Raw genomic sequence first — 27,831 nt, forward strand, 5'->3', positions numbered from 1 at the left:
AGAATGCGTCTGACTCTGCATCACACACTGCTGTCCTTCAGGGCTTGGCTCGACTAGGACTCTCAGGTTCCGCAATAAGATGGTTTCAAAACTATCTAAAGTGTCGTCTTTTGGAGTGGCGGTGGGTGGTGTCGTCCCTTCGTCCTGCCTGGTCACCCATGATGTTTCCCACGGAGCGATACTCACCCCACTCCCATTCTCCATCATTCTCTCTGATCTTCCAGTTTTCTGTGGTGCCCAGGTTTTAGGTTAGGCAGCTAACTTATAGGCTTGTGGAGATGGTGCCATTCTTCTGGAGGCGCAGAGTTTCCTACGGGAGGCGGAGTATGCGCTCTCTTCAAATGTGATGGGGAAGAGGCTCTCAATCAGTCCGAAGAAGACTTGCAGGTGGACCTGGACCTGGACCTGCTTACAGGCTCAACTGGTGGTGACTATCGAGGGTCGTCGTCTCCCGGTCGCCACGGATCACAGGTGGCTAGGAGTGGTTGTTGATGGCCCTCGGCTATCGTAAAAGCGTCACGTAGCTTCCTTGGGGGAGGGGGGCGGGCTCCTATCTGCACCACATCACCATCATGAAGCGGCTTTCCGGGATGGCATGGGGGGTTTCGCGGGTGTCCCTCTCTCTTAGTTCTCTATAAGGCCTTCCTATGTAGCAGGATCATGTATGAGATTAAAGTTTATGGTTCGGCGGCTCCATCGGTCTTAGCGCAGCTTTATTCTTTCCAAAATGGTGCCCTTCGCTCTGCGTTTGGGGTTATGCCCTCCTTGCCAGTGCTCTCTCTCCATGCAAAGTCGGGGGTTTGGCCACTGCGATTTGGACGCCTTCTAGTCCTTTGTCGACGACTCCAACGGATAGTGCGTCTCCCAGCTGCACTTTTGCTTACTCGCTTGCAGTCCGATGAACACTTGTGGGATGTGCCGGCGGGACGTTTCAGGCGCCGTCATCTGTCTTTCGTAGTCTGAGCCTTTGACGCTTATTCAGAGTTTTCCGTTCCAGTCCCAGAACCCGTCCCTGGTTTGGTTATCAGTGTTTCGGTGGACGTTTTCATGCCTCCTTGCCGGAAGAAGAATTTAGAGGGTCTAGACCCTTCGATATTCCCTGACCTGCGTGCTTTATACCAAGGATACCTGAAGGTTTACACAGATGGGTCCCATGTTAATCAGTTGCCGACAACCTCGGCGGCTGCTTTCTACGCTCCTTTTTCCTTGTATCAGACATGGTAACTTTCTCCTGATCATTCGTGCCTGGCTGGGGAACTTCGCAATTTTGCTCGTATTAAGACTCCTCCATCAAGTTTCCGGGCCCTCATTGGTTGTCTTCTACGTGGACTGTCTTGCAGCCCTGTGTCTGATATCATTTCAGCGTTTGCGGGTCCACCATAATATGGTGGCACAGATCCGTGGGGAATTGCTGTCTTACTCAATTTTCCCGGGTTGGTCAGTCTCTGCACTGGGTTCCATCTTATGCCGAAATCATGGCAATGAGAAGGTAGATGAAGTAGCGGGATTGGTGTATGCTCACCATGAAGTTACACAGGTACTTCTGGATCTAAAAAAGACTCTGTAGCATCTTCAAGCAGCCTGCCTCACGGCTTGGGTGGAGGAGATGTTGACCTTCCTTATGTTTTCTCTGGGTTGCCTCCGATAGAGTGCCTCTCCCCGTCCTCAGGCCCGTCAACACTCGCATCTTCTTGACATGACCCTTACTCGCCTTCGGATAAGGTAAACCTCTCTGGGTGCGCATCTCCATCGTCTTTAAGTTGGTGGATTCCCCCTACTGTCAGTGATGTTCGAACCAGGAGGATACTGTGGAACATCTATTTCTCCATTGCCCACGGTTTCACAGTGCACGTCAGACTACAGTGCTGTCTGTAGGCTGCATATTCCTTGCCTCACGGTTCCCATTCTCCTTGATAGAGCGGGTGCAGAAGATGAGGACGTCCATTATGGCAACCTTCTCTATACCTTTCACTTTATTGGACACGTCTGTCAACAGTAGAGACTTTAGGGTTACCATCCCTCTCCGCACTTTTCTGGTATCGTGCAGCTGGGGCGCATCCGAGTCCTCGATCGTCATCGCCCCTATATCAACAACAACAGTACTATCAAAACAGGAGGATGGGCTGATGTAAACATAATTTGGATATTTATTTACATGTATAAATGGGTAATACTTAAAACTAAACAGAAAGTTAGTTTACCTATAGGAGTTGTTAAAGATATTTAGCAAATGATTTACAATTTGAAAGTGATATTTAGAAACTGAAGTATTTTATGACAAAATAAAGGCAAAACACAGCACACAAATGCGCCTGTGCACGTGCACACGCAAATGATGCTCATGCAGCACTAAAAATGTGATTTGATTAAATATCTTTGACCTAAATAGTCACGATCGTTTAGTTTTGTTCATTTATTATGCACCCCATACTCATCTTGTGGGAGGTAGTGGAAAGGGTTACAGAGGCACATAATGGGCTCAGGGACTGAACCCCACAATTCATTTAGCTAAGCAAGTTACAATCTTGATGAGCTAGTTACAAAATTCAGTATAAATCGTCACATCATAAATGGGTTTGAGATCGACTACAAGTACAATTTATAAATTAAGCAACTGACATATGTGGAGAGCTAGTGTCACAATTTATATGTTTGTCCTGCACACCGCCCCCCATCCAGTGGGCAGCGGTGGAGAGGTTAGAATCACTTAGATACTACCTACTGTTTGCAAACTGGGGATATTTGGCTAAAATTTCTGGTAGCAGATCATTTTCAATGAAATATTTACACATTGTTGGAACATTGGTTATAGAATTGTCCCTGAATTTATGTATCTTTTCGCACTCCATCACATAGTGACGGAGAGTGTCCGAATAATTTTGTTGACAGTTTACATTTGGTCAGGTCTAAATCAGCAGACAATGAGAATTCCCAGAGATACTTGTAACCGAGTCAAAGCCGAGCAGTAGTAACATCTAGAAGTCTTCTGATTTTATTGGATGAACCATAGATGTGTGGCTCCTCTTGCATGATAGTGTGATGATAGATGGAATTACTGGTGTCGGATTCACTTTGCCTCAGATCTACAAGATCTTGTTGAAGTTCTTGGTGTACTGCTGCTCTCAGATCGCTCATTGACAATCCAAGGTTACACTCAACGTCTCCTTTAATCCTTTTGTACCAAGCTCTCTCTCTATCTATACTGTTTTTCAGATCCTTAAAAAGACAGCCGCATTTTTCCTGTTGCTGACTTGGCTAGTTGGGTTCATCCTTATTCATCATTAGACTGATGATTATTCATTGGCGTTGTTGTTTTAGATTCAGCTACTGGGAACAAAAAGTTCCAAGTACCACGGGCTATGGTGAGCCCGTAGTGGACTTGCCTGGCACAGGAGCGGGACTGTATGTTCGGTGAAAGATTACTGTCATATCATTCACTATGCCAAAGAAACAGGGAAAGATACGACAGTAATCACACGCACCGACGATCGTAGGAGGCTTCGTATACATAAGGAGGTGTTCATTCGGTAGCTGACACCAGTAATCAACATCCAGATGAATTCTACTTCGAGCATACAACTGTTCGATGGTCCTCCACTGATCCGAAGGGACGATGTAAGACCTAGCGGACAGCTAAAAGCCGGAGTCAGGCAACAATCACCTCACCCTACCCTTCGCCACTCCCTACGATTAAGGGGCTTAATTTTGGTGAATCGTAGAGTGGGGTGTATCCACACTAATAAATGTCTAGATTTCTTCTTGTAAGCGCCCCCTACGCAGCACCGCACCTGAGCCAGGTAAGTCCACTACGGGCTCACCATTAGCTCTTTTGTCCAGCCTCTCAACTGTCGATCAACTGGTATACAGATTCCTGAGCCTACTGTGCTCTATCCTATCTACATTTGAAACTGTGTATGGAGTCAGCCTCCACCACATCACTGCCTAATGCATTCCCTCCATTAACTACTCTAACACTGAAAAAGTTATTTCTAACGTCCCTGTGGCTCATTTGGGTACTCAGTTTCCACCGGTGTCCCCTTGTTTGCGTACCACCCATATTGAACAGTTTATCCTTTTCAACCCTGTCAATTCCATAGCTCATGCTACCTGCCCCGCTCCTGTGCCAGGTAAGTTACGGGCTCCCCATAGCTCGTGCTTGTTGGAACTAGTTCTGAGTAGCTGAATCTATAACAACAACAAACATCTTGTAAGGGTGTCTGTCATAAATTTGCTTACTGTTATGGGGGGTATAGAGTATTAAGGAGAAGGGCCAACAGCTAGAATCAGGATGTATCAAAATTAGTGGAGATCAGATAGGCCCGGCCGGCCCCCAATAAGAACATAAACAATATTAATTTAGTGGCTTCACGAAAATATGTCAGCCTAGAAATTGATCATTGATCCCATACACAGGAAGAATGGATACTCCTTTAAAAACTAACTTATTTATTAAACCCTCTTAACAACCCCCAATATACATTAACAACAATAACAATAACTACTTTACCACACTATCTTACGTTAAAAGCCTTGGTCCACATAAGCAAAATACAAGGTTTTACAATTAGGACAAGCTAGGGTAAAGTCTACTTGTAAAGAACTCTAAAGCTTAAAGCAGCTTGGGGTAGTGAGCCCACGTGGTACCCTATCACAACACAAACACTTAGGGATGCCCAAAACACTGGCTTATACTACACAATCACTATACAAGTCACATAAGCCTATCTAGTAGCACGCTTACATAGGAGGATACTTATCTTAGCTGTTGTGGAAGCTTAAGGTAAGGTAAAGGGGGAAGGAGGAGGAGAATGAAGGCAGAGCCCCACAGGAAGATGTTGTCACACCACAGCCAGACCCTAGAAGAGCGCACCCCAGGCGCCCCGTCTCTGAGATCCCCAGTTGTTGTTGTTGTTGCCGGGAAGATAACCTAACTGATCGTGCAGCTACAAACAATACAAGTCTTCACCGGCCTTCGTTACTTTACTAGTTCTGAGAATAGTTGATAATTAATTCACTGATATAATTAATCCACAACAAGCTTAAGAGTCTGAATGCTCTGTGAGAAACAAGATTCGATTTACGTCTGGCAAGTAAGATAGGAACAAATGTGCATCAGCAATCTTATCAAATAATGAAACGTAAATTATTTAGAACTCAATTTGACCTCTGGTTTCCAACTAAGGAATCCAGGGTCATAACAGTGTCACAGTAACACGGTTATCGCGAATAACCAAACTCGATTACGGGCTCACCATAACCCATGCTACATGGACATTTCGTTCTAAGTAACTAAATCTAAAACAACAACAATCTTGTAAGCTCAGTATAGCTCAAAAATAACGCTCAAGAGTCATATTTCCGATAGGCATCGTATTTTGAAAACTGGGAGTAGATTTTGAAAAATCTGACCAATCGCCGTTTGAACTAATTTCCATATTTTCGGTATAAAAAGTAGCAATATAAAACTCCAAATACGTGTAATCACCCTGAATTCTGCTCAGAAATAATGCTCAATAATAATATTTCCGTATTTAAAAAAAACTGCAAGGGGATTTGGGCAAAACCTAACCAATAGCAATTTTCACTAATTTGCATATTTTCGGTATAAAAAGTCGTAATCTAAAACTCCAAATACTTGCAATCACCTTGAATTCTTCTCAGAAATAGCGCTCAAGGGTCATATTTCTTATGAATATAGGTAATATGTAGGCCAGGCTACATGTGCAGAGCCCGGCCTTCCATCACAGTCCGACTCGTGGGGCCAGGTCGCTCACCCCACGAGTCTGGGATGTTAAAAGAGGGTCAGATGTCGGCATAAAAATGAACGGGTAATAATTTTATCCACGAATAAGCCCCCATACCCACCATGGAGCCACAGTTAGAGCATAGGACACCCGACAAGTCTTTTTTGCACCCCCCTCCCCCGACAAGACGATAGGACACCCGAGAAGACGATCTGCACCCCCCATGGGTGCATGAAACATGAAACATAAGGAAGAGGAAAAAGCATCTAGCACATTTGTGAAGACGGCAGTAGGAGCATAAGGCTTCAACATGACAGAGGACTGTCCCATGGAGCATCACACTCTGACAGCCGCCCACGAAGGCAATGGGCTGTAAAGGGACAGGGACAAAAAGGACGAGATCCATGATTCTATCCCGAATCGTCTCTACTTGTCTCATATTTCTTTACTTTAGAAGAAAGTTGAAAAATTAACTCTCCAAAATTCCTTTTACAATTTAATCAAAGCACTAAGAGGTGAGTTTCGTTGACTCTTGTCAACATTATCAAAAGCAAAAGCAGGATACAAGTTACATGTGATTGATTGATTGATGAAGATTAAGCCATCCAAGAGGTGGAACAGGTATGAGTAAGTTATAAGTGTTATTGTTTTAGATTCAGCTACTTACCTGCCCAGTAAATACGAATTTTGAAAATTAACTGAGAATTCGACGTTCATAAGTGACAATCAGACAATCCTGCCGGGGACGCCATACCTGCGAGCGTCGTCACAGGAAATACAACTACACAGAGTGTTCATTTTTTTATATACAAGATATTTTACATTTTTGTAAAGCCACTAGCACGCATAGCGTTTCGGGCATGTGGGAACCGACCTGTGAGATTTATATTTATTTAATTTATATGAATTTATATTTACGTTAATTTATATACTTCGATAGCAATTTGTATAATGATAAGTGGACTGTATTTCTGCAATAATCTCAATCTCACAAATCGATCCTCTACACTTTAGGGGGGTTTATATTTATATATATGCAGCCAATCAAACTACAGTAATAGCTACATACATTGATGAGGTTCCTTATCTTATAGTACAGCAGGTTAGTCCACCAGGTATAACTAGGGTGTAGACACCAAATTATCCTCTTTGAGGCAGCTTCCATCACCCAGTAACTGGTGCACAAAATCTTGCATCCTCGTCTTGACCTGTCAAAAGTGCGCTAGCTGTGAAGCCAGATACCTATATATGACAAGTATATCAGAGAAAACAGTACATGGAACATGAAGACCTGGCTTAATTACCTTTAGTTTGAGGCGATTTCGCGATCTAACCGGGTCACCCTATATCCTGACATTAATGGCCATAAATGAATGATAAACGGGTTTCGGATAGACTTAACTTGAATTTGTAGACAGCGTGTTGACAATGGTACACCTTTGGCTTCCATAACACTACGTCCAAGTAAATTTAACAGGAGCTGAATTTGCTCCCGTGTGAGCCTCTGGTCTCGTAAACAACAATGGCTGCATCTAACACTCCATTCTATTGACGTCTGGCCGACATTGTCCAGAATGATAGGAGCCAAATTTGCTCCACACGTCTCGGAGGTGACACAACAATGGCTGCCTCCTTCCTCCCTCTGACCCTGGCTTACATTGTCCAGATTTCAGAACGTGATAGAAGGGTCACATTTACTCTACTTTAATATTGATAATTAAGTTAATTTATATAAGATGTTTTTATGATGGTAAAGTCCAAAGACTAATGTATTTAAGAACAATTCCCAGCAGAATAGCTGGTCAATTTATAATAGTATGTGGTGATGATATCCCGTTTTCTATAGACGGTAATTCCACTACAAGTTACGTTTTCTATGGGTTACTTGTTTATACAACACAGCTCTTATCTGTCTGTATTAAATGGTGTCGGATTTTCCGACATAATTCCCCAGGGGGCTGCTCACGGGTCGAAGTCCTGTTTAGAACAGACGAACACCGATACTCCTCCTTCGAATTATTACATTAATTTGATGTTAGTAGTTAGTAATCACACATTTGTGTGTCTGTTCGTACAGGACGGATGTCCCGTACTAGAGTTGCAGGGGTTAGAAGTCTAATGCGATTTCATTTCCCTGTCAACTCTTGAAAGGCTAATATTCAAGCCTTATTACATATTATTTAACCCAGAAGACTGGATGTGATCAAGTACTACAGTCAAGTATGATTCAGGGACTGCAGTGAGATCAGTGACATTAGATATAACTTGAAGTTTCTTCAGGTAACTGGTCACTGATATATAAACACTGAGGCCCATGGAATACATCTTGATTAAATAATAAATGTATCAAATCAGTCATCAGATTTATTGGGGTTTTAATTTAGTTAATTGATTCAGAAGATTGAATAGCTCATCATTAAAGTAAAGTATGGTTCTGAGACTGCAGTGGGTTCAGTGACATTGGTCGCAGTGACTTGTAGCTGCTTAAGCTACTGTTCACTGATTTGCCACTGAGGCCTCATGAACTCATCTTCAGCTTTAAATGATGATACTAACATCAACCTCTGTTACTATAGTCAGCTGTAATCTCCTTAGTATAATGCTACTGGAGAAATATAATCAGCTGACAAATTTAGATTTCTACTTGTATTGTTTATCTGCAGGCATAGGTCTCCTCAGGCTTGATACTGGGCCTGAGAGTAATTTACCTCCTGCAGAGTTTAACATGGTTATGCCCTGATATTTAGTAGGGCTACCAATGAATTGATGGTAGTAGTCTGTCCCCACAAGGACAGCCATTTGGCATTTGATTTGCTCAAATTTACCTGCAGCTGCTTGATAATAGCTTTCCAGGTCAGCATAATCAACTTGAGATTGTTGTGACAAATCTTCACATTTCTTGATCTGTCTTGTTAAGTGGCCTTTAAGACCTGCAAGGGTTCTTTTCATTCTCCCTGCATTATCCATACTGGCTCGTTGGTGAAGCCTTGTGGGACTTGTACTTGGGCTGCTCATAATACTGAACAAACACTAATGGTAGCCTAGGGTAAATTCTGCACTCACTAGGCAATAATCCTACCTCTACTAGAGGTTAGCACTTAAAATTAATACACATTATATATATATAATCATACACACTAATGATTTGAGTGATAAACCAGTGTCACTGGAAGTACCTTTAGGTTAGCTCTTCTATATCACCCTAGGATGGTAGAGACACTAATTAATCACTCAAAGCTGTAATGATCATAAGTAAATTATTATATATACAACTCAACTCGAGTTGATAAAAATTACACCCAAAATAGGGTCTGGACCATTCATTAATGGTGTTAGGTTGTTCAATATAGTACAACTGACTATGGTAATAATGGGACTAGGATGAACGATAATAGTTCAACTAGTCAATGGTTAATATCCTACCCTGTTGTGGGTTGGCAATTAGTAAATATTATACTGTGATCACTAGTGCAATTTATATTAAATAATTCTCTATTTTGGAGAAATAATATATACAATTATTGATAATAGCCTCTTAATTAGCCTCTATGAAACTTCTAATATTATCTAGAAGTATTAAATATTATTAGTGACCTCGCGAAATAAAGTCCACAAAATTCGTGGATAATCTCTCGCGAAATGTAACACCACGAAATCCGTGAACAATATCGCGAAGACACAGTCACTAATTAGGCTGGCTTCTATATTAGCGCTGTCATTTCACGAAATAACACGCCACCAAATATCTGTGGGTGTGCATGAAACCGCTGACGAAGCTGAACTGGGCTGAGGGAGGCTCCTGAGCTCCCACGAGGCAACGCCGCTGTCTATGACTGGCTGGCTTTGTTTAAATAACACTGCACTAGTTTATTTAATGAATCCACTGGTTAACTGGTTCATCCGGTACTAAGATGACCAAATGTGGGTTCACAAGGATCAAATATTCCGGTTCCGAAGGTCCAAATAATCCGGTTCTGAAGGACCAAATAATGTGGGAACCGACCTGTGAGATTTATATTTATTTAATTTATATGAATTTATATTTACGTTAATTTATATACTTCGATAGCAATTTGTATAATGATAAGTGGACTGTATTTCTGCAATAATCTCAATCTCACAAATCGATCCTCTACACTTTAGGGGGGTTTATATTTATATATATGCAGCCAATCAAACTACAGTAATAGCTACATACATTGATGAGGTTCCTTATCTTATAGTACAGCAGGTTAGTCCACCAGGTATAACTAGGGTGTAGACACCAAATTATCCTCTTTGAGGCAGCTTCCATCACCCAGTAACTGGTGCACAAAATCTTGCATCCTCGTCTTGACCTGTCAAAAGTGCGCTAGCTGTGAAGCCAGATACCTATATATGACAAGTATATCAGAGAAAACAGTACATGGAACATGAAGACCTGGCTTAATTACCTTTAGTTTGAGGCGATTTCGCGATCTAACCGGGTCACCCTATATCCTGACATTAATGGCCATAAATGAATGATAAACGGGTTTCGGATAGACTTAACTTGAATTTGTAGACAGCGTGTTGACAATGGTACACCTTTGGCTTCCATAACACTACGTCCAAGTAAATTTAACAGGAGCTGAATTTGCTCCCGTGTGAGCCTCTGGTCTCGTAAACAACAATGGCTGCATCTAACACTCCATTCTATTGACGTCTGGCCGACATTGTCCAGAATGATAGGAGCCAAATTTGCTCCACACGTCTCGGAGGTGACACAACAATGGCTGCCTCCTTCCTCCCTCTGACCCTGGCTTACATTGTCCAGATTTCAGAACGTGATAGAAGGGTCACATTTACTCTACTTTAATATTGATAATTAAGTTAATTTATATAAGATGTTTTTATGATGGTAAAGTCCAAAGACTAATGTATTTAAGAACAATTCCCAGCAGAATAGCTGGTCAATTTATAATAGTATGTGGTGATGATATCCCGTTTTCTATAGACGGTAATTCCACTACAAGTTACGTTTTCTATGGGTTACTTGTTTATACAACACAGCTCTTATCTGTCTGTATTAAATGGTGTCGGATTTTCCGACAGGGCAAGTCCTTAATCCTATTTTTTTTTCCCCGGAATACGACCCGCCAAATCCTTTAACAAACTGGTACCCATTCACTGCTGGTTAAAGAGGCTACAGATAAGGATTGGCGCTCAGTCAATCCTCCCAGGCCAGAATACGAAACAGGCCAAAGCGTTCGCAAAGCGCCCGCCGAGTGCTTTACCACTACGCCACGGAGACGGCTATGAAAACAAGATTGTCGTGAGAGGCTAACTGTTGATGGGCTCACTGACAGGATTCACTTGTGTTTGTCTCCATACCGGGGTCCTCAGGCGAGATTTCTTGTTTCTCCTAATCAGCACGATGAAGATTATTGTGTTGACGGACATGAGACAAGCATAGAAGAAGGCTTCGTGAGAGGGTCGGTGCTTGAAGGCCCCCGTGGCAGAGCTCAGGCTCGTTAGTCCTGCAAAGAGCCACAAGCCGACAGTAATTGTGAAGAGATTGGCTGCCTGCAGTGAAGACTTCATGGCCATCGGGGCCTGCGAGTAAGCAAAGTCCATGCCAGAGACTGAGAAGAGGACCTCGCCGATGGTGATGAGGACGTACTGGGGAAGGAGCCACAACATGTGGACGTTTGCAGGGGCCGTCATGGGGAAGAGGAAGACGTCGGTGGTGGTGATGACGATGTCGTACACACCGTCCTGGTACACTGCAGCCTCTCCAACTTCCACCTCTTCCACCATCACCTTGTACTCCTGGGGACTGATGCGCTGGAACTCCGTCTTTCCCTCCAGGAGCTGGAAGTTGTGGAGGATGGTGTCGTACGTGAGCGTCACGTTGAGCTCGTTGTGCGCAGGCGCCAACACCCGCACCTGTCAGGGCGAACCAACACAACTCAACAACACCAGGAAATCAGGCCCTAAATTTTACAGAATATTTATTTCTAAGGCACCATCAAATAATATTAACAATAACAATGATAATATCAGTAATGAGAAAATCACTTCAGCAGTGGGGATCGAAGCAACATCTTGTTGAATGTCAAACACGCGCTAGGCCCCCCATAACATGCTACAAAAGATATTCATCCAGACGCTACTTTGTTCTCTAAGGATTTTGTTGCTAATGAAATTGTCTTAAGATGAAGTGGCATCTTTAGACGAAGCAGCATCTTAAGATAAACCAGCAGCTTAAGATGCTGGACCAATCCCTGCTCGGCTCCAGTGATTTTATCATTGATAAATCACGCTGTTGTGATTGCCTTGTGACTATCAATAATAATAGTAACAAAACTCATAAAAACTACTTAATAGACCTGTAATAAATGGCTCTTATTTATTAGTTAAAAGCATTCAAAAACTTGTTTAATGAATTTATGAGGATGGAGAAAGTTGTAAAAATCTCATATTATGAAAATGTTTCAATATTTGTAAAAGTAAAAATAATTGCGAGGATATTATCATTCTCTGCCTGAACTGTGTTGTGAATACTCGCCCGTTGTTGTGTTTTATTAATGTATTTTACAGTTGACTTGGCGTCATGGTGACACTTTATGATACACTTTCCAGTTGCTAGTTACTTGAAATGATTAGTGCTGAATCTTTAGTAAAGTCTGCTCTCATTTTTAGCATTTAGCCTTTTTACACCCAAGAAACCCAAGGAGCGGAAATGATTGGGTACGGAGACTCACTTTGGTGTCGGCATCTTCGTCCTTGATGTACTCGAGTGTGGGAGGGAGAGCCAGCACGCCAATGGAGGTGACAAGGAGTGTTGTTTCATGGGCACCCAGCACCCTCACTCTCACCTGCCTCATGTCTGGGGAGAGGCAGGAGGCTGTCACCTTGGCCTCCACCTCATCACCATGTGTGACAGTCAAGCTAGGCAGAACCACCTGGCCTCCGCTCTCCACAGTCAGCTGACCGGTCTTGACGAAGGGCACCTCCACCACCATCTGGCAAGGCAGTGCGTTGTAAACGTGGATTCTCGCCTGCTCTGGAGGAATGAAAGTCTGTTCCACGCTCATGTTCACCAGTGCGTAGACCAGGAAGGCGATGATGGTGAAGCACATCCCCGCGATCATCCGGGATGTGGTCTTGGTGAGGACGCCAACGCGGGCCAACAAGGGGTAGACCACAAAATCAAAGAGCGGAATGAGAGCTAAAACGAGCAGTGAGTTGGCAGTGGAAGACATATCTGGCGGGATCTTATAGCTGCCCACCATACCGTCGAGACGTTTAGCCAGGAATATCATACTAGTGAAGGTCTGGTAGAAGAGAGCCCAGAAGAGCGGGAAGGTGCAGAACAGCAGAAGGACACGCAAGGTCACCTTCACGTCCAGCAGCAACTGAACATCAAATTTGTCCTGAGCACGGTCAAGCCAGTGCTGCACAGGCTTTCGGTTCTTATCCCAGGTCTTAGTGACCGCGTATGCAACGCAGCGAACTGTTTTTAACATCATTGTGTCTGGGGGCCCCTCCTTGTACTGCGACCGACCTGTAATATAACAAATACATAACAGCTAATAGAGATAATGTTAGAGAATTAAAACACACAGAAATCACATTAAAGTGATGTATATCAATGAGAAAATCCACTAGGGTCACGAACCTACGACCTTGGCATTACCAAGCCGAATACTCCACCACTAGACCATCGCTGATTTGTAAAAGTCATACAACCGGATTTCTACTGAAATCACAGAAAGTCTGGAGGCCCCTACTGAAGTCAGTCCAAATTTTACGTATAACCCACAATTTAATTTATTTTAATTATCAGGGGGAAAGCGCCAAGCCACTACGACTTTATAGCACTTGGAAATGATCAGGATAAGGATTTGAGATGGGAGAGGGTTGGGGGGGGGGGCGGGAAGGGAAGGGAATTGTCGGGAAAGCGCCAAGACATTACGACTATATAGCACTGGGAAAGAGTCAGGATAAGGATTTGGGATGGGACGGGGAAAAGGAATGGTGCCCAACGGCTTGGACGGTCGGGGCTTGAACGCCGACATGCATGAAGCGAGACCGTCGCCCTACCTTAGATTTAAATTTAGATTTTTTATTCAGGTAAATCTACATACATTGAAGATAAGATTGAATACATTGAATTGATTGAAGATACATTGAAGATAAAGTCTCCGTGGTGTAGTGGTAAGACACTCGCCTGGCGTTCCGCGAGCGCTATGTCATGGGTTCGTATCCTGGCCGGGGAGGATTTACTGGGCGCAATAACTTAACTGAAGCCTCTGTTTAACGCAACAGTAAAATGTGTACTTGGATGAAAAAACGATTCTTCGCGGCAGGGGGATCGTATTCCAGGGACCTGCCCGAAACGCTACGCGTACTAGTGGCTGTACAAGAATGTAACAACTCTTGTATATATCTCAAAAAAAAGAAAAGAAAAAAAGTTACAAACATAATATTGGATTTAAAGATAGAGCTAGTACATACAATACCTAAAGCCACTAATACGCATAGCGTTTCGGACAAGGTGTGTGTGAGGGGGGGGGGGGGAACACTTAGACTAAAACTTAATAGTAATTGAGCTTAAAGTATAAATTGTGTTGAAAAAAGGAGTTAAAAATAAGTGGGTGGGGGGGGGGGGTGACATGGCAGAAAATAGCAATTATGCAAGTTGGTCAACAAACAGCATTGTTTAAAATAGTAGACATGGGTTGACATTTAGGAGTAAGGTAAGTTACATGGCTTTTATTATGTAAGTTTTAAACTGGCTGAGAGAGGTACAGACTTTGACATGATTGGGCCATGACCCTTGACCTTCCAGTCAAAGTGACCCACAAGCACTCAGATGGAATGGCAGAGTGGTGCCACACCTTACACCTCAACTTCAGAAACACACAACGTGTTCCTGTGTTTTTTACGTAAAACTTGGACTGGCTTCAGTAGGGGCCTCCAGACTTCCTGTGATTTCAGCAGAAATCCGATTGTATGACTTTTACAAGTTACGGTGGTCAATTGGTAGTGTATGCGGCTTGGCCATGATAAGGTCGTAAGTTTGTGTCCTCCTCGTTGCCCTAGTGGAATTTCCCATTTTCTGAGAGAATTAATGCCACAGCTGACTTAATGGTGTACATTGTGTGAACTACAGTAGGGAAATCAGCTTGTGAATGCAAGAGTACACACACTACGGTTGTATACAATATGCATGCAGAACCACATATGCATGGATCTAAAATCATTATGTATGGACTTGGGTCTATCATGTTGGTCTCTGATGAGCCTACATTACCATCAGGCCATTGCTATCACCAGGGTTGTTGTACATTAAAACTGTAACTTGCTTAGCTTATTGAATTGTGGGGTTCAGTCCCTGAACCCATTATGTGCCTCTGTAACCCTTTCCACTACTGCCCACAAGATGGGTATAGGGTGCATAACAAATGAAATAAACTAACTAACTGTCCAGTTATGATTAATTAGGCCGAATTAAACATCCTTATCTTAGAAGCAATCAATAGCCAAGGAGTTGGCCATTGTATTTGGTGTTCAGTATGAATTTTCTGTCTACGCACGGTGAGAGCGAAGGTAAGGAGACCCCATCTTGAATTTCCCAACGACCGCCATGTCCATAGCCTACAAGCTAGGGGGGGAGGACATGGATAAGGATAAGGCTACAGGCTAGGGACAAGCCTACGAAAAGGCAAGTGGGACAATCACGTAGGCGCAAATCTACGTGATTGTGGGAGGCATCAGTGCCTCTTCCTCAATGGTCAAATTCATAGATCTGACTGCTGGTTCCCCATGAATGCTTGTGGGGTCCCAAAGAAGCCCGCTAAAGCATCCCTTCTGCCCCTAAAGTTTGTCTAAGCCAGACGTGTGAGGTCTTACTAGATGAGCCAACTAATGGTGCACTACCTGAGCTGTCAAGCGGAGACACTGGGGAGAGTATTGCACAATTATATATCAAGAGACTGTCTACAAATCTCGTTGATGAAATAAAGATTATCATATGTATGCGAATTATCTTCAAGAATATATATACCCGTCTTAAGTTTTTAAGAAGAATGTTCTAAACTCTGTTTTCCTAATGAACAAACATGGGTGAGTACTGCTGTATGAGACAAAACATAAATTGATTGACTGATGAAGATTATGCCACCCAAGAGGTGGTACGGGCATGAATAGCCCGTAATAAAACATAGGAAAACGAAGGAGATTAAAGGCATAGTGGGACACACCGTTGGACTAATTACCTTCTCGCTCGCCTTCTACACTTTACAGGCTTCTCTGACTGCGTCTAATATGCTACGGTGACATCTGGGACTAATATACTACGGTGTCATCTGGGACTAATATGCTACGGTGACATCTGGGACAAATATGCTACGGTGTCATCTGTGACGAATATGCTACGGTGACATCTGGGACTAATATGCTACGGTGTTATCTGGGACTAATATGCTACGGTGACATCTGGTACTAATATGCTACGGTGTCATCTGGGACTAATATGCTACGGTGTCATCTGGGACTAATATGCTACGGTGCCATCTGGGACTAATAGGCTACGGTGTCATCTGGGACTAATATGCTACGGTGTCATCTGGGACTAATATGCTACGGTGTCATCTGGGACTAATAGGCTACGGTGTCATCTGGGACTAATATGCTATGGTGTCATCCGGGACTAATATGCTACGGTGTCATCTGGGACTAATTTGCAGCATTACACACATATGTTTGTGGCTTTACAAAAACGTTTTATTAAGTCACAAAATTTGTATTAAAATAGTCCATGGTGCCATCTTGAAAATACATCAGCAAATAATAAAAATTGTTTAAATATTATTATCCTAGAGGACTGACCAGCAGCGAAGATGACGGTGGAGACAACCATGAGGCCGGCCATTATAATGTAGGAGAGGAAGTAGCAGTCATCACCGAAGCACTGGACAGAGTCTCGTATTTGAGCTGTTATGAATAGCCCGACGAAGGCGCCAGCGTTAACCATCCAGTAGAAGGCGTAAAAGAACCTGCAACAGAAATAACAAGTTGAGAGAATGCTAAGATGACAACTTACCAGTTTTCTGGTTTATGTGCAAAAAACGAATTAATAACTCCATCTAACACGTCATCGAAAGCAGGAATGATTTTTCTTTCCTAACTACTTGACCATTTCAACAAAATTACAAAGTATTATTGAAGCAAACTAAAATGCACACGTCTTATACACAGATTTTGCTAAATATGACCATGGAGTAGGAGCCATGATCCTTCTTCCGTAGTTTTCCATCGTCAAGCATTAAATCCTTGTGAACGTTTTCCTCACCAAGTCTCTTCGGGAATTTGCCTGCCACTTTTTAATTGCACTTCCTACCGTGTATAGCAAGGACATATATTAGCCACACCACAGACCCCTCTAACTCCTTTACAAAACCCACCAACCTATGAACACCCTCTTTCCAGCCTTCCACACCCATCAATATCCCCAATTCACCCTGATGAACCTCCCCCACTTTAACATACCTCTTCTGTTGCTCCCGTTGTTCTGGGACTTTGAACTGGTCGGCCCCGAGGGAGGAGTACACAGCTTTCATGAGACCTGCGCAGACGCCCAGCGCCAGCATGCCCAAGACTCCTGTAAATTTGGAGGCGTTGAAGGAGGCCATGATGGGGGTGACCGAAGAGAGGGAGAAGATGACGGCGCCCACTGTGCACCCGCAGCACATCAGGAACACTGTGCGAGCCTGTATGAGGAAGGTGACAGAGACTAAGAGGTGTTGAAGAGGTACGGGGAGTATTATAGTGTGAGGTTGCTTGAGCGAGAGTGAAGTTCAGCTTGGAAGATATATACAAATACAAAAATACAAATATTTATTCAGGTAAAGTACATACATACAAGGTGAAATACAAAAGTTGATGGATTTATAGATAGAGCTAGTACATACAATGCCTAAAGCCACTATTACGCAAAGCGTTTCGGGCAGGAAAAACACTAAGACTAAAACTTAATACGAATTGAGAATAAAGTATAAATTGTGTTTAGAAAAAATAAGACAAAAATGTGAAAAGGTAGGGTGGGGGGAAGGAGGGGTGGAAACATGGCAGAAAAAAAAAATACAATTTGGTCAACAAACAGCATTGTTTAAAATAGAAGACATGGGCCAGAGTTGGATATTGTCCTAATTGCAGTTTTGTGTTGAGTAATTAGAGGACGTAAATGATTTTGGGTAGTAGAACCCCAAGCACAAATACCATAGTTGAGATAAAGATAGATGAGAGAGTAATAGAGCGTCACCAGGGCAGGGCGAGGTACATAATATCTGATCTTAGAGAGAATGCCAATAGTTTTTGAACCTTTTTTTGATATATTTAGAATGCGTCCCTGGAAATTCAGCTTGCGATCAATGAGAACGCCAAGGAATTTGCCATCTACTTTGTTACAAATTTGGGTATTGTTAATCCTGAGATTATTTGGTTTGAGGATTTATTGCCAAACAAAATATAGAAAGTTTTGTCAATATTGAGGGTGAGTTTGTTGGCGGTTAGCCAGTGATGAACTTTATTTAGCTCAGTATTCACTGTGACATTTAGAGCAAGGGGGTCAGGACTGGAGTAAATGAAGGTCGTGTCGTCAGCAAATAAAATTGGTTTGAAATGTTGGTAGGCATTTGGGAGGTCATTAATGTAGATGAGAAAGAGGAGAGGGCCAAGTATGCTGCCCTGGGGAACACCAATGTTGATGGGTAGGGTGGGAGAAATTGAATTATTCACAGAAACATATTGGAGTCTGTCAGTAAGGTAAGACTTAAGGTACTGCAGGGAGTGACCTCTGACTCCATAATGTTGTAATTTAAGAAGAAGGTTTTGGTGGTTGACAGTGTCAAAAGCCTTACGCAGATCCACAAATAACCCAATAGGGAACTCATTTTTATCAAGAGCTGCATGTATCAAGTTAATCATACAAATAAGTGCATCGTTAGTGCTTTTTTGGGATCGGAAGCCATATTGACAAGAGCTAAGTATATTGTGTTTGGCTAGATAAGAGTAAAGCTGCTTGTAGATAAGTTTTTGAGATATTTTTGACAAGTTTGGCAGAATTGATATAGGTTTGAAGTTGTTAACATCAGTGGGATCACCACATTTGTGGACACGGGTTACCCTCGCTTTTTTCTGTAAATAAGAGTTGGTATCTCCTCAAGGGCACTAGACTTGTTTTTAAGGGAAAGGATTATGTCAGTAACATCAGTGTTATTAGTAGGCCTTAGGTACAGAGACTGTGAATAGTTACCTGTAAGATAGTCCTGAATATTAGTACTGTAAGATGGAATATCATTTGCAAGGGATGACCCAATGGAAGAGAAGAACCTATTGAACTCAAAAGCAGTGTCAGAGGCTGAAAGCAGACCATCAATATTTGACAGGAGTATTGGTTTGTTATTTAAAATCTTCTTTGATCCCAATATTTGTGAAATTGTGCTCCATGTTTTCTTAATGTTGCCCTTTGTGTGGGTAAATTTATCTTCGTAATATTTAATTTTGGCTGTTCTAGTTATTTTAGATAGCAATGATGAGTAATTCTTTGAAAATTCTTTGGAGACAATTCCTAACCTATACTTCTTCTCAAGGTCATGTTTTTTATTAATGGATTTAAGTATCCCCTTTGTAAGCCAAGGATTGTTTAGCCTTTTAGTTGTGACTTGTTTCGTTAGCATAGGACAGTGGGTGTTGTAAAGGCTGAGAGTTTTTTGAAGAAAAGATTGCACTGCTAGATTGATGTCCCATATGTTACCTAATTCAGACTCCCAGTTGACATTAGCAGCAGCAGCTATAAAATTGCCTATGGCAGTTTCATTGTGCAGCCTAAAGCTTATCTCCCTTGTCTCTAGAGGTGGTTTGTTAATGTTAGTTAGGAGAAATGTGGGGTAATGGTCTGTAGTGCTATCGGTGATTATACCTGAAGTAAGCGGAGCGGTTATGTTGGTCCAGATGTGATCAAGAGCCGTGGCAGTACTATCAGTGATTCTAGTAGGTCTAGTGATTAAGGGTATGAGGAAGCAGGAATTCATACAGTTGAGGAAACTGGCAGCAGTAGGGTTTTCAGGCTCACAGAGGTCAATATTAAAGTCCCCTGCGATAATTTGATGGTTTTTGTTCAGTCTGTTATCTAGTATAAGATTTCTAAGGTTAGAGTTGAATTCGGACACATCAGTGTTTGGAACTCTAGAGACTGCTCCCACAGTCAAGACAGACTCAGCACCTTTGACTCTGAAACTGGCAAAGATATACTCCCCACAGTAGTCTCGAGTTCTAATTACTTTTAGGCATGTTAGTTCTTGGTGGTAGTAAAGAGCAGTGCCACCACCTCTCTAAATTGGTCGACAGTTGTGAATTGCTGAGTAGTTCGGCATGTTAAAGAGTTGAGTAGTATCCTCTTTTAACCACGTTTCAGTAAGTATAATAAAAGAGAATTCGTTGTCAATAGTTTCAATCAAGGCACTAACATCATCGAAGTGTTTGCTTAGTGATCTTACATTCAAGTTAATTAGAGAGATATTGTGATTATGTGTTAATACATTGTTTACATCATGAGCTGTAAAATATCTGCAATTTTGATCATTAAAGTGATGATTGTCATAGATACTGGATAAGAGGTTTAGTTCTGGGTCTATACTTGTTTGCATAAGAAGACTGGTTGTAGGAAAACAAGGCAAGAATGGCAATTACAAAACAAAATTTGATATAAAAGGGGGGAAAAAATAAAAATAAAATAGATGATGATATATACAAATAACAGGACCTTCACTAAGTCAACTTAGTAAAACAGAAGTTAACTTTTGCTTTTATCTCAAGACCGGATAAGACGCGTTCTGGGAGCGCTTTGTCCTGGATTCGTATCTTGTCCGGGAAAGATTTACTTAGCGTCAATCCTTATTAACTGTAGCCTCTCTTTACCCACCAATAAAATGGGAACCTGGTTATTAAACGATTTGGCGGGTCGTATTCCGGGGAACACAGGATTATGGACTTGTCCGAAACGCTACGCCTGATAGTGGCTCTACAATAAATAATGTAAGAACTCTTGTATAAATAAATAATAATAATAATAATAAACTAATGTTTGATGTTCATTACACATGATACATACAATCAACACGCATACACACCTGGGCGAAAGTTTTCACTGTGCGTACCTTCACTAGTGGCAGGTCCTAGTTATGCTTGTCTGAAGTGACAATCTTTACTACACCCACATAGTTCTCCCGAGCTGTGACCCTCACAGCTCACGACCATCACTATACAACATTCACAATTCTCATTATACACAATCCTCACTACATGCAAACAGGCGAAGATCATCAGTATATATACTGAATACAATGAATCATATGTACACGATCTTCACGCAAAGTATATTATGGTAAGGATCCACAATACACACGATCTTCACCTGGGGTCTCTGACCAGGAGACCTGGTCAGAGACCGGACCGCGGGGACCTTAACTCCCGGAATCATCGCAAGGAAAGGTAGTAGTAGTAGTAGTAGGCATCTATCAGTCTCAAGAGACTGGCGTTGCGCTCTGGTTGTCGGTCTGGAGTGGCCTCACCAGGGCGCAAAGCCAGGGTAGGTTGATACAGGGGAGAAGCTGTCACCCATGCAGCAGGTCCCCCTCTCCGCGGCACCGAAAGTCTCCAATGGAAAGGCAAACGCTAATACGATTGATTCCAGCGTCGTCCCAGGAACTGTCAGAAAGAAGTTGAAGGCAACAACGAACTGCTCCAGAGGCTCCAGCTCCGGAGTTTAAGGTAAGGAAGTAGGCATCCATCAGTCTCAGTACACTATGGACTTGCGCACTGGCGTCGGCCTGGTCTGGAGTGGCCTCACCAGGGCGCAAAGCCAGGGTAAGTTGATTAGGGGAAGAAGTTGTTACCCAGGCAGCAGGTCTCTCCACGGCGCTGAAAGTCTCCAATGGAAAGGCATACACCAATACGATTGGTTCCAGCGCCGTCAATCCTACGTCAGACCTACCCCAGATAGGTCTGGGATAAACATACGAGGCTATACACACAATCCTCATTATACATGACCTTCCCCTTGGCTACGCCTGGCCAACTTCGTCAGTATACACGCCGACCACGAAAACAGGTTCGTATTGATATATAAGATGCAATTTGCTACCTTAATTCTACCTTGATTAAAGACCAAACACGTACACTTGTTTGTCTTGCCTGCCTTTCTCCTTATAATTCTGAGCGCGCTCCCTGATGCCGTCATTCCTTACCCTACCTGATGTATACCTTGATAATTCCGGCTGTTGATAATTTGTCAGTTACCCTGACTGCTCTTTACGGCAATCTTTTGGTGCTCTCACAACCATGGCTGGCAATGTTTATTGGTAACTAATTGAGTCAAAAACACTAGAAATAATTTTTTCAGTGTCCTGGTAGTTAGAAAATGGAATGCACTAGGCAGCAGTGTGGTGGAGGATGACTCCACACACACAGTTTCAAATGTAGATATGATAAGAGCCCAACAGGCTCAGCAATCTTTACATCAGTTGATTGATGGTTGAGAGACGGATCAAAGAGCCACAGCTCAATCCACGCAAGCTCAACACGGGGAGTATACACACACAGAACGAAGCTTCCAGACCCGACCCACCTTGCCCAGATAGACATCGGCCAGGACGGCGCCGGCAATGGGCGCGAGGTAGGCGAGGCCTTCCATGATGGCCTTGACTGTCGTGGCCGAGGAGGAGGTGAAGCCCAGCATCCGCTGCATGTAGAACACAGCACCGCCGAAGACCCCGTAGTAGACGAGGCGCTCGAGCAGGTAGGACACCAGGATGACTATGGCTCCTCGAGAGTAGGCCATCATGACTGCCACGCCTGACCTACTTGTTCCGTACGCCTTGACGCCACTGTTGCTTCACCTGTTTCAGTATAAACACAATTATAAAACATAATGAAAGAAGCCTCGATTTTTTCTTATTTTAAACATTGTGAGAGAAGCCTATGCTAGACTTGCAAAATTTCAAAATAACTTTTTAATACATGGATGAAAGGGAATACTTTACAAAAATTCACGAGATTTGTGAAACTGACATCGGAGTTCGCAGTAGTTGTATGGTAGCCACATGTAAAAAGATACATACACAAAATATAAAGGGTACAAAGAGAAGCCACCAAATGGCTTCCAGACCAAAAGCCCACAAGAGCTATGAGCTTGAGGTGCAAAACAAGCACAAGCGAGGAATGAGAAGGTAAAGAGATATAATCACAACATAAAACCCCTGATAGGAATCGAAAAATTTACCAAAGTGGGATTATTAAAACTTGAGACTTCTGGAATAAGAGGCCACAGACTAAAGCTTAGAAATCAACAGTGTCGAAAAGGTATGCAAAAGCTCCCCTTTGCGAACAGAGTTGTAGAAGGTTGAAACAATTTAAGGGATGTCGGTAGATGCCAAAATTATCAGCGGGTTCAGTCATATGACAAAGATGAAGGGGAAGACGAGACACCACGAGCGTTGCTCACATCCTGCAATTAGATAATTATAAACTCACACACACATAATGTAACTGCAGGTACCTCTTGATCTTGGTAGCATAATACACCTTTTATCACCACCTAAAAGATAATTTATTTAGTAAAATTCAGTTTTTTCAGTCATGAGTAGTCATTATGAATTATATAATACTGTCAACATTCCTTATTTTTTCGATCAACTTTTCCCAGAATTTCATTACTTGAACAGACGCGTGGATTTACTTCATGTACACAGAACATGAAGTAAACCTTGATGAATAATATGGTAACGTTGTTTGTAGGCAACGTCACCCCTTCTAACGTAACCCCACAACCATTCCTGGAACTGTCTACCCACACAACCTCAAGCTCGTATGCAAAAATATCAACATGATAACACCGACCTCTGCACATTCAGAGATGACATTTTACTGTATAAAATACGAAAAGTAATGGTGAGCTTACCAGAGTGAACAACTGTGGTGGGGAGGAGCTGCGGTACCCACCGTGTTCAGGTCCACACTGACCCCAGTAGCATCAGTAACAGCCAGCCGCCCAACAGTTGTGGTGGGGAGGCTGGCTGTTACTTTAATATGGATCTTAATATCCGCAGATTTGATGATGTAGTTTGTAATATCCTATTCTCTGTCATTCACGTATGTGGAAGAAAACTATTCCACTCAGCACATTTCTCCCGTCTGCTTAATAATAATAATAATTTATATTTATAGAAAAATACATAAATTTGATACATGATACAGTTGAGAACTCGTAGGTAAACAATGTACATTATAAAAGTCACTAATACACAGTTTTGGGCACAATGTAAACCTGCCCATCCTCCTGTTTAGATAGTACCTCTCGTAATTTGTAGTCTCCATGGTGTAGTGGTAAGACACTCGCCTGGCGTTCCGCGAGCGCTTTGTCATGGGTTCGTATCCTGGCCGGGGAGGATTTACTGGGCGCAAATCCTTAACTGTAGCCTCTGTTTAACTCAACAGTAAAATGTGTACTTGGTTGTAACAACGATTCTTCGCGGCAGGGGATCGTATTCCAGGGACCTGCCCGAAACGCTACACGTACTAGTGGCTGTACAAGAATGTATGTAACAACTCTAATTATATGGACTGTCGTACATATATTGACTTAAAGGACAATTAGAGAGAATTTGGTACTAATACCTTTATTGAGCCTGGAAAAAATCAAGCTAAACCCAAACTTAAATATTCTTAGGACTAATATAGCACTTTGTTACCTGGTTGAAACAGGGGGAGGCCTTAAAGGCCTCGTTAGGCCTTAAATAGCGTCTATTAGGCCTAGGGTGGTTAGGTTTTATTAGCAAAATATATACAAAACCTTTCCCGATTTGTCCAAATTCAATAGTACCAAATTCTACTTTATAATTGTCTATTACGTCAATATATGTATGATGGTCCACAACGTTACTATTAGTATTATTAAAACAGTGGGTTTCGAGCGGGAAGGAGCACCATGTACTGTCTTCTCAGCATGGAACATTGAATAATGGGCAATAATCGCCGGAGGAGGCTGCTTCTTGCAGCTTTCATTGACATCCAGAGTGCGTCTGACTCTGCATCACACACTGCTGTCCTTCAGGGCTTGGCTCGACTAGAACTCTCAGGTTCCGCAATAAGATGGTTTCAAAACTATCTAGAGTGTCTTCTTTTGGAGTGGCGGTGGGTAGTGTCGTCCCTTCGTCCTGCCCGGTCACCCATGATGTTTCCCACGGAGCGATACTCACCCCACTCCCATTCTCCATCATTCTCTCTGATCTTCCAGTTTTCTGTGGTGCCCAAGATTTAGGTTAGGCAGATAACTTATAGGCTTGTGGAGATGGTGCCATTCTTCTGGAGGCGCAGAGTTTCCTGCGGGAGGCGGAGTATGCGCTCTCTGCAAATGTGATGGGGAAGAGGCTCTCAATCAGTCCGAAGAAGACTTGCAGGTGGACCTGGACCTGGACCTGCTTACAGGCTCAACTGGTGGTGCCTATCGGGGGTCGTCGTCTCCCGGTCGCCACGGTTCACAGGTGGCTAGGAGTGGTTGCTGATGGCCCTCGGCTATCGTAAAAGCGTCACGTAGCTTCCTTGGGGGAGTGGGGGCGGGCTCCTATCTGCACCACATCACCATCATGAAGCGGCTTTCCGGGATGGCATGGGGGGTTTCGCGGGTGTCCCTCTCTCTTAGTTCTCTATAAGGCCTTCGTATGTAGCAGGATCATGTATGAGATTAAAGTTTATGGTTCGGCGGCTCCATCGGTCTTAGCGCAGCTTTATTCTTTCCAAAATGGTGCCCTTCGCTCTGCGCTTGGGGTTATGCCCTCCTTGCCAGTGCTCTCTCTCCATGCAAAGTCGGGAGTTTGGCCACTGCGATTTGGACGCCTTCTAGTCCTTTGTCGACGACTCCAACAGATAGTGCGTCTCCCAGCTGCACTTTTGCTTACTCGCTTACAGTCCGATGAACACTTGTGGGATGTGCCGGCGGGACGTTTCAGGCGCCGTCATCTGTCTTTCGTAGTCTGAGCCTTTGACGCTTATTCAGAGTTTTCCGTTCCAGTCCCAGAACCCGTCCCTGGTTTGGTTATCAGTGTTTCGGTGGACGTTTTCATGCCTCCTTGCCGGAAGAAGGATTTAGAGGGTCTAGACCCTTCGATATTCCCTGACCTGCATGCTTTATACCAAGGATACCTGAAGGTTTACACAGATGGGTCCCATGTTAATCAGTTGCCGACAACCTCGGCGGCTGCTTTCTACGCTCCTTTTTCCTTGTATCAGACATGGTAACTTTCTCCTGATCATTCGTGCCTGGCTGGGGAACTTCGCAATTTTGCTCGTATTAAGACTCCTCCATCACGTTTCCGGGCCCTCGTTGGTTGTCTTCTACGTGGACTGTCTTCCAGCCCTGTATCTGATATCATTTCAGCGTGCGCCGGTCCACCATTATACGGTGGCACAGATCCGTGGGGAATTGCTGTCTTTCTCAGGTTTCCCGGGTTGGTCAGTCTCTGCACTGGGTTCCATCTTATGCCGGGTTTCATGGCAATGAGAAGGTAGATGAAGTAGCGAGATTGGTGTATGCTCACCATGAAGTTACACAGGTACTTCTGGATCTAAAAAAGACTCTGTAGCATCTTCAAGCAGCCTGCCTCACGGCTTGGGTGGAGAAGATGTTGACTGTCCTTATGTTTTCTCTGGGTTGCCTCCGATAGAGTGCCTCTCCCCGTCCTCAGGCCCGTCAACACTCGCATCTTCTTGACATGACCCTTACTCGCCTTCGGATAAGGTAAACCTCTCTGGGTGCGCATCTCCATCGTCTTTAAGTTGGTGGATTCCCCCTACTGTCAGTGATGTTCGAACCAGGAGGATACTGTGGAACATCTATTTCTCCATTCCCCACGGTTTCACAGTGCACGTCAGACTACAGTGCTGTCTGTAGGCTGCATATTCCTTGCCTCACGGTTCCCATTCTCCTTGATAGAGCAGGTGCAGAAGATGAGGACGTCCATTATGGCAACCTTCTCTATACCTTTCACTTTATTGGACACGTCTGTCAACAGTAGACTTTAGGGTTACCATCCCTCTCCGCACTTTTCTGGTATCGTGCATCTGGGGCGCATCCGAGTCCTCGATCGTCATCGCCCCTATATCAACAACAACAGTACTATCAAAACAGGAGGATGGGCTGATGTAAACACAATTTGGATATTTATTTACATGTATAATTGGGTAATACTTAAAACTAAACAGAAAGTTAGTTTACCTATAGGAGTTGTTAAGATATTTAGCAAATGATTTACAATTTGAAAGTGATATTTAGAAACTGAAGTATTTTATGACAAAATAACGGCAAAACACAGCACACAAATGCGCCTGTGCACGTGCGCACGCAAATGATGCTCATGCAGCACTAAAAATGTGATTTGATTAAATATCTTTGACCTAAATAGTCACGAGCGTTTAGTTTTGTTCATTTATTATGCACCCCATACTCATCTTGTGGGAGGTAGTGGAAAGGGTTACAGAGGCACATCATGGGCTCAGGGACTGAACCCCACAATTCATTTAGCTAAGCAAGTTACAATCTTGATGAGCTAGTTACAAAATTCAGTATAAGTCGTCACATCATAAATGGGTTTGAGATCGACCACAAATACAATTTATAAATTAAGCAACTGACATATGTGGAGAGCTAGTGTCACAATTGATATGTTTGACCTACACACCGGCCCCCTTCCAATGGGCAGCGGTGGATAGGTTACAATCACTTAGATACTACCTACTGTTTGCAAACTGGGGATATTTGGCTAAAATTTCTGGTAGCAGATCATTTTCAATGAAATATTTACACATTGTTGGATCATTGGTTATAGAATTATCCCTGAATTTATGTATCCTTTTGCACTCCATCACATAGTGACGAAGGGTGTGCGAATAATTTTGTTGACAGTTTACATATGATTAGGTCTAAATCAGCAGACAATGAGAATTCCCAGAGATACTTGTAACCGAGTGAAAGCCGAACAGTAGTAACATCTAGAAGTCAGCTGAT

At 43.1% G+C, this 27,831-nt stretch overlaps 1 protein-coding gene across 1 annotated transcript; it reads right to left on the bottom strand.

Annotated features, from left to right (window-relative positions):
• Positions 1 to 11,030: 11,030 nt before the first annotated feature.
• On the bottom strand, positions 11,031 to 22,873 carry LOC138365426 (peptide transporter family 1-like). The gene is made up of 5 exons (XM_069325739.1): positions 22,399 to 22,873; positions 17,262 to 17,482; positions 16,602 to 16,768; positions 12,470 to 13,272; positions 11,031 to 11,651 (listed from the first exon to the last, which is right to left on the bottom strand). The coding sequence occupies exons 1-5, from the start codon at positions 22,612 to 22,614 to the stop codon at positions 11,046 to 11,048; spliced, it is 2,013 nt and encodes a 670-aa protein (XP_069181840.1). The 5' UTR covers positions 22,615 to 22,873; the 3' UTR covers positions 11,031 to 11,045.
• Positions 22,874 to 27,831: the final 4,958 nt, after the last annotated feature.

This window comes from Procambarus clarkii, chromosome 16 (genome assembly GCF_040958095.1).
Source record: "Procambarus clarkii isolate CNS0578487 chromosome 16, FALCON_Pclarkii_2.0, whole genome shotgun sequence".
In the NCBI taxonomy this organism is placed as follows: Eukaryota; Metazoa; Arthropoda; class Malacostraca; order Decapoda; family Cambaridae; genus Procambarus; species Procambarus clarkii.

Coding starts and splice junctions, on each gene's coding strand:
- LOC138365426 (XM_069325739.1), bottom strand. CDS start 22,614: ATGATGGCCTACTCTCGAGGAGCCATAGTCATCCTGGTGTCCTACCTG. Junction 17,483..22,398: donor CCGATGTCTATCTGGGCAAG/GTGGGTCGGGTC, acceptor TTCCTCATACAG/GCTCGCACAGTGTTCCTGAT. Junction 13,273..16,601: donor CACCGTCATCTTCGCTGCTG/GTCAGTCCTCTA, acceptor GTTATATTACAG/GTCGGTCGCAGTACAAGGAG.